The following is a 7,854-nucleotide window of genomic DNA, read 5'->3' as shown; positions in this document are numbered from 1 at the left end:
AGCTGGATCTGTGAGACGAAATCAATGCCCACGTCGGCTCCAAGGACACCGACGACAGCGACACTTGATCGACAAGCTCGACTCCTCCATTGCGCAGCTTCTCATCGAGCCCTGGTAACCCTCCATCGCTGTTCGGCCTAGCAGATCAAGGAGGCGTACAGGGAGCCAAATTAGGCGCACGAGATGGCGGCCCCGTGCGTGCAGGTGTGTAAGAGCAAGGTCACGGCAAGGAATCAAGAGGGGAAACTGAGGTGGTGTTGGGAATTAAATCCGCAGCGCTCAGGTTGAACGAAATTTGTACAGGGGGGATAGAACAAGATGAAAAGGGGATCAGGCACGAGCACCGTGGGAGACTGTTAGGTGTTTATTTCCTGAGCGGTGATACTGAATATTTTTAGGAATGGTGAGACTGTGAGGTGTGTGAAGTGTGGGTGCGAGAGAAGTGATCTTATTGGGCTTCCACCAGAACAAATGTGTGCACGCTATCTAGACTTGCAACACCCACTTGGGCTTCCACCAGAAAAAAAACATTTTTTCTAAAAACAAACAAAATATCCTACTATTAAACAGTGATTGCGTACAGTATTGTACACCCCCAAAAACAGGTGGAGTTCACATAAGTGCGCTCAGACTAAATTATAGTCTACTTTCTATGCTGAAAAATGTTCTGAACAAATCAAAATATATATTACATGATCATAAAGAAAACATATTAAACCCATACCAATCATTGATATTTGAAGTATGCATACAAAAGTACAATTTTATGTCAAGTCGATACAAACTATCAACAAGATCCTACAGCCACATCCAGCAAACCCAGGGGCTGGGGAGGTGCTCCCAAAGAATTCGATGAGAAAGTCTTCGCCCAATATTTCCAAAAAAATGAAAGAGAAATTATTCTCATCTTATCATGAAAAAAAATACCAAACATATGTCTAAGGGTAAAATAAATTTACAACCATCACTTCACAAACAAACGATAAAAATGACAAATGATTATAAATGTCATCACACTTGGTTCCAAATCTTCTTTACACAAATAAAATAATCTGTTTTAACTATTAATCTTCAAAAAATTCTAGCCCGTGCATGGAGCGGGCCATGTTTAAAGACAAACATGCCTATATGTTTCTATATGTTAATTATGTGAAAACTCTCCTCTTTTGGCTAATATTATTATTACAAGTAGATAAATTGATGAAAAGAATTATGCTCATATAAAAATAATACATTAAGATACGATAGAAAACAAAGCCGAGGTGTCGATGTCGAGGTGGGACACAAATTTTTAGTCCGGCTAGCTTTCAAAAAGTGACTGACACGTCCGGTTTAGGACTTTGGAACAACAACACCCCTAGAACCTCACACTCTCTTACGATCGATGTTGACTCATCCTTTCCATATGGATGATGACGGCCAATGCAACATGATAAAAATGCCATAAAATGATAAGAAACACAATTTGCTCAATGAAATTCATCGTAAAAGATACTATTACATGCATAATAAGCAGGTATATGATAAATGGATACATATATTTATATGTGAAATCAAACATACAGAAGAAGAACTATGTTCTCAAAACTCAAACATTTGTATATGCCATCACATACTCCAATTTTTTTGTAGACAAATCAAATAATATGTTTCCATTATCAAACTTTCTAATGTTTAGCCGGCGCATCGAGCGGGCCACTTTGCTAGTTTCAGGAAAAAACAAATAGCACCTGAGCTGCCTCCTCTGTCGTCCCTACCTCCGTCCACCGGCACCCGGGTGCCCGTCCCCGCCAGATTCAGCGCAAACGAGGCCGTCCTCGCCGGACCCTGCCGGATCCGCTGCACAGGAGGCCGCCTCCCCTAGCTCGAGCACGAGCGCCGCCTGCCCGTACTCGCCCGCCACCGGACCCCCTCCCCTGAGCTCGCGCCTTCGGCGGCGCAGGAGGCCTCTCCGCGGTCTTGAGCCTCCCCTACTGACTGGTCCCTCCCCGACCTCGAGCGCCGTCGTCGTCCTCTGGCTCGTCCCTCCCCTCCGCGCACCCGACTTCCCCCTGTCCAACGTAATGTTCTTTTTTTCATTGTTGTGAAGCATGTAAATTACTGTAGTTGTGATCTATAGTGAGTTCTCTTGCTCATGAGTTGCTGCCAATGACGAATATGGTTATTTCTTTGTGAATATATTTCTTGTGAATATGCACGGCAAGGCGAGTTCTTCCCACACCCCCTCAGCCTTCTTGTCTTTGGCTGTTAACAGATCTAAATGATGATGATAAATAGGCGTTTACCTTGCGAGGACTTCGATTTTCAGTTTATTTTTTATTTTAACCTATTGTATATGTGATCTGAACGATCCATTTTGCACACATGTTGTACATGCAGAGTAATGACTTGAAAGATTGCTAGCTTATGATTCGAAGCTTAATTTCTTTAAAATTGTTCTGATCTGTTCTTGGCTCTGGCTGTATGTCTATATTTAGTTGATTTAATCTTTTAGTCACTGAAAACTGACACAAATGGAACTTCTATTGCAACTGCTGCCGCTTGCATGATGTAAGTGAAGTACTTCATACCTCAACTGTTTACTGTTAAGTGTGATGAACTTCCGTTTTCATGTTTGAAAAAATTGAATTTGCATTGTCGTGTTTGAAATAGTAAGTTTGAATATTGTTCAATTTTATGCATTAGACAGTACTAAGTAGTGTTTTTGTTTGATTTTTTGTGCTGTAAAATGAAGAATATAAGTAGAGAATATTTGGGAGTAGGAACAACTGCAACAGCAACAAAGCCTTTTGTCCAAAGCAAGTTAGGGTAACCAATATTTGGAAATAGGTGCGGAAAAGAAAAATGAGATGCTGTTACAGATAGGGCTCCTTATTTAGGGGCAAGTGCTTGAGATGCTCTTATTAGGCCCCCTTCTCTATTTCTGGATCAGCCAGTGGTTCTAGCGCCTTTATTTGTTTATATCCAGTTTGTTTAATTCCTGTTGCTACTCCATGCGATTAATCCATGTTTGTCTTAAATTTCTTGTTCTTATTGCTATACTTCTACACTAACCACAGTAAATTTTGTTCAGCATCATGTCAAAGGTAGAGGCTTGTGTTGAGACAGCCAAGTCAATGGTCATTGTTAAAGAGATCGACGGTACTGAATATTGCAGTGGATTTATTGCAATCACTGAAGCGAGACAGGGTACCTATGTTGTTACCGATGCTGAATTTGTCATGGACCGTAAGGACAATTTGATGGTTTTCTTTTCTGACAATACTGAGCTGCCAGCCTCCTTTATTGAGACATACGGGCCTTTTTGTTTCCTGAAAACAAAGTTTCATCCAGCGTGTGAGCAAATTGAGTTGATGGAAGCGAATATTACCCCCTCACCTGTGATCATCTTCCCTCCTTCCTCGTCAGCTAGTTTCTATTATCTTCCGAGTTTTGTTATTTTGGAATCCACAGAGTCATATTATGGCAATTTCAAATGTGCTCGCATTGGTGCCACTGATCAGATTCCTGGTTCAGGAACCTATTTCGTGGTAAATTGTCACTACAGCGAGAATACCTCTGATGGCCATGACAGATTATCTACTTGTCCAGTATATACCTTGAGCGGAAGTGTTATGGGCATAATCCTGTCATCCGATCCTAAGTTTACTTGGGAGAAGCTAGCATTCTCTGCAAAGTGTGTCTCGAACTTGATAAACTTACTCAGGACACTATTACCTCGAAACAAGAAACATAGAGATGGATATGGCAGTTCTGGAACCAAGAAAAAGAGAGATGGAGATGGCAGTTCTAGAACAAAGAAAAAGAGAGATGAAGATGGCAGTTCTGGAAACAAGAAAAAGAGAGATCGGGATAGCAGTTCTCGAACCAAGAAAAAGAGGGATGGAGATGGCAGTTCTGAAAACAAGAAAAAGAGAGATGGGGATGGCAGTTCTATGCATGAGTCTGCTGAAAACAAGAGAAGCAAGGGTGGTGATGGCAGTTCCAAGAAGTTGGCTGGAAATAAGAGTAGCTCTAATAGTATTTCCAAGGGCATGGAGAATAAGGGGCCTGGCCACAAGTGCAGTTCCAAGGGCAAAATGGGTGGATGTGAGATCAGTTCCAAGGTCAAGGAGTCTACTGCAAACAAGACCACGGCTGGAGACAAGGGCAAGGGGTTGGCTGCTAGCAAACGATGAGAGCAGTATGGAAGAAACGAGTGTGGCCCTTGTTTTTGAGAATTACCGTGTTCTTCCTTATGTGTATCATCCCATTTGGCATCTTATCATACAAAAGATCAGCTGCAATGACTCTGTTACAAAATGACTTGAAGATCACTAGAGGTTCATGTTTGATGATTGATTCTGTTACAAAATATCAGCATGATTGATCCTTCGTAATAACTCATGTTGTTTTCTCCTCTCCATCGCTCGATCTCCGGTGGGTAGCTAAGTAGGCAATACTCTGATGTAATCTTTTGGGTTTTCACTTGGGCGGTGAAATGGGAATGGAAAAATATAATGCGGAAGCACTAATGTTGTTCAATTTAGTAATGTTGTATGCAGTGAATGCAGTCTAGCATTATTTTACTGCTATCTTTGTTTTTTGCAGCTCTGACACTATTTGGGAATTTTGTTACTCAGAGAGGTACGGGAACGAGCGATTTGTTTGTCAACGAGATAGCGCACTCCTTTTACCTGGCTTAACCATATAGTGGTAGCTTCGAAGCAGTTCTTTGTGCCTGGGTGCACGCAGCTCAGATAAGTAGTCGACCAACTAATGGCAGTATGCACTTGCCTTCAAATGTATGGTTGCCGAGCTATACAGAAGGTGACGATCACTCGAAAATATGTGTATTTCTCGTGCTATGTAAAACCATTTTGTGCAACGGATGATGTTGAAGTATGATGTACAATAGGTATTGATAATGAATGGGCATGACATCTTTACATATATGATGAGTAAACTAAGAAGACGGCGGTGCAATGTAGTAGAAGAAATACAAGACACCTTATGCAAGATAAGTGAACCAATAAAATCTTGCCAAATTAGAACATGCCCCTTGATAGTTGAACATGATAGGCCATTTGACTTTGACTACTCGAGCTCAGAATAGTCATTAGGATCATATTCTGAACATGAATCTGTACGTGGGGAGTGTGAGGGTTTCATTGCATCCAAAATGGAACTCAGTCCCTTGGTGACATATTTGTCAGTCATTTCACTGTTCCGCAATATTTTTTTGATGTGCGCATTTTCATATTCATTGTGATCATTTTCAAAATCTGAGATGCATAAAAACATAAATAGCAGTGAAATTATCTTTGTAATGCATAGTATATTCTAATATAATATGGGCTTCCTATAAACCCTTGTGTGTTATTTCTGGAATTCTGATGAGAGAGCCCATGTATGTTGTAATTTGATGTGTGCATTAATACAATCTAGCACTACTACTTCAAAAAACAGGCTCCCAGTTGGGAGCTCCAGAAGTAATGATAGTTGGTAGATGATAGGTTGAAAATATACTATATGCTAAGTTTATTGCCAACCACGATGACGAGATCATACAGAGAAAAAGTATTCCCTCATGTCTCTATATGAGGCGCACATGCATTTCAAAACTCACGTAGTAACATTAGCTGACCAATAAAATATAAAATTTGGAAATATGAATGGCATGTAGTTTAGCTTGAAGGATGGAGTTCTGCTAGTACGATACAAAGCATCTAGGCAGATCGTAGTATAGATAAAAGGGGGAAACCATAAGCATCATAAATAAATCATGAAAGTGGAACTGGCTGAAAAATATGGGCTTGTATTGGCGCTACTAATCGAAAGCCTTTCGATCCCCTACAGGCCAGCTCTATTCACCTGAAAGCGCACTATTGTTAGTCTGTTACTATCAGTCCAGTCTCTGAAAGGCCACATAGCTCCCAACATTTCCTGGATATTTTGGCAGACCAACTCTAAGTGCTGAAAGCATCTAGCAGAAGCGGCCTAATAGACCTGTCGACTACAGATGTCCCTGCTCCCCTTCCCGACAAGGAACATACTGTACTTATTAAAGAAGAACAGAAGAGGAACATGTTAAAGAATAGAAGAGGAAGCATATTATGGAGATTCTGCTTCTTTCTATACAATGTTTGTTGCCCACCCATGATGAATCAGACCGCACAAAGAAATGCAATTCCCTCCTGTCTTTATGTGGCCACATGCATTTGGACCCTGGTACTTGACCCCATTATCGATGGGTACCAACTAACTGGACTCCTCATGGACGGAGGCAGTAGCCTCAATCTGATTTACTCAGATACAGTGAGAAAAATGGGTATTGATCCGTCAAGGATCAAACCCAGCAACACAACCTTTAAAGGAGTAATCCCAGGCGTCGAAGCCTGTTACTCTGGCACTGTGACTTTGGAGGTAGTGTTCGGCTCGCCCGACAACTTCCGCAGCGAGGACTTGATCTTCGACATCGTCCCTTTCCGCAACGGCTATCACACACTTCTTGGCCGTATTGCGTTCGTTCGCTTCAATGTCGTCCCGCATTACGCATATCTGAAGCTAAAGATGCCCGGACCCAAGGGTGTCATCACTGTTAATGGCAACACGGAGCGCTCACTCCGAACCGAGGAGCACATGGCGGCTCTGGCAGCCGAAGTCCAGATCGGCAACGAGGCACCGAAACCCCAGCCCGCCGTTAAGGCATGAGAGGCGAGCAAACGAGCCCGAGCCTTATCTGAGCTCCCGGAGTCTCCCCACGCTCAACATAAATAGGAACATGCTCCTCACAGCATGGCCCCGCTAGCCGTAAACTGTGTGCCTCGGATGCACCACTTTGCGCTCAAAAATATCATGGGCAGCTGTGGGGGCCAATTATCCAAGGGCCTAGTGTTCGGCTTGACCGAGCTATGGTCAAACGTGTCCTCAAACAACAATAGGTACCATCTAGGACCTATCCAGCATCAAGCTAATATATTATGTCGACTTCTCAAGATCATCTTTCAAGGTCCCGCCCGCCGATCACTACCTCCTCTATGGAACCCTCTCAAGGAGCAAAGGCACAGACGTGTAGCAGGGCGCAGTAGGGACGTCAAGGCTCTCATGAAAGCGCTATGTAAACCTTTCTTCTATAAAGCTTATTCTTCAAAGTATCTGTAACAGTTGCTTCGGCAAGTCAGATTGTACGGTTAGGCGTCATGAAAAAGACCATCTTTTTCGGTCCCATTGCGGTCATTCATGTTGCATATCCTTTTCCGCTCTTCGATGCCAAAATAAACTAGTTCGATACATGTTTTCTTTAGATGCAATCAGCTGAATAGACCAGGGGCTTGACTATAAACTCGCCTCAAGCATCATTCCCACACCTTTTTTTATATTATGTGCTCGGCGCCTCGGATATTGCATTATATGAATAGGTTTTGAATTATATCTTGGGTCAATAGTTGGGTTGCCCGGCTCCTATGTTTACCATCTTACGTTCGGCATGTTCGGCTAAGAGGGTAAAGGGAGAACCACTGCGATTGTACTTCCAGGTCGCCTGGTGTCGGGGATATCTAGCGACATATGCCAAGGGATGGCTTATCATGGAGGGGGTCAAAAGTACCTCGCTGGGCTCTAGAAGCGGGAGTGAGCGAGACGGCATACGCCTGCGAGTCTTACCCAGGTTTGGGGCTCTCCGTGGAGATAACACCCCTAATCTTGTTTTGCGGGGTCTCCGCATGATCACTATGGTGAATAGAGTAGCTACAAGATTGCTCCTTGAGCTGTTCGTCTAGAGGAGGAAGAAGGGCAAGGCCAGCTCTACTCCTCTCTCTCTATATGTGTGTATAATGGCCAAGGTTCTGAACACTTGCATGGGGAGACCTGGGG

General features: G+C 43.0%; 1 protein-coding gene across 1 annotated transcript; it reads left to right on the top strand.

The window, feature by feature from the left end:
* Positions 1-1,695: 1,695 nt before the first annotated feature.
* LOC123137340 (uncharacterized) lies at positions 1,696-4,574 on the top strand. The gene is made up of 2 exons (XM_044557055.1): positions 1,696-2,060; positions 3,074-4,574. Exon 2 carries the CDS (start codon positions 3,078-3,080, stop codon positions 4,176-4,178), a length of 1,101 nt encoding a protein of 366 aa, XP_044412990.1. The 5' UTR covers positions 1,696-2,060; positions 3,074-3,077; the 3' UTR covers positions 4,179-4,574.
* Positions 4,575-7,854: the final 3,280 nt, after the last annotated feature.

Source organism: Triticum aestivum, chromosome 6B (genome assembly GCF_018294505.1).
Source record: "Triticum aestivum cultivar Chinese Spring chromosome 6B, IWGSC CS RefSeq v2.1, whole genome shotgun sequence".
Taxonomy (NCBI): Eukaryota; Viridiplantae; Streptophyta; class Magnoliopsida; order Poales; family Poaceae; genus Triticum; species Triticum aestivum.
This window is presented reverse-complemented; position numbering and strand designations above follow the sequence as displayed.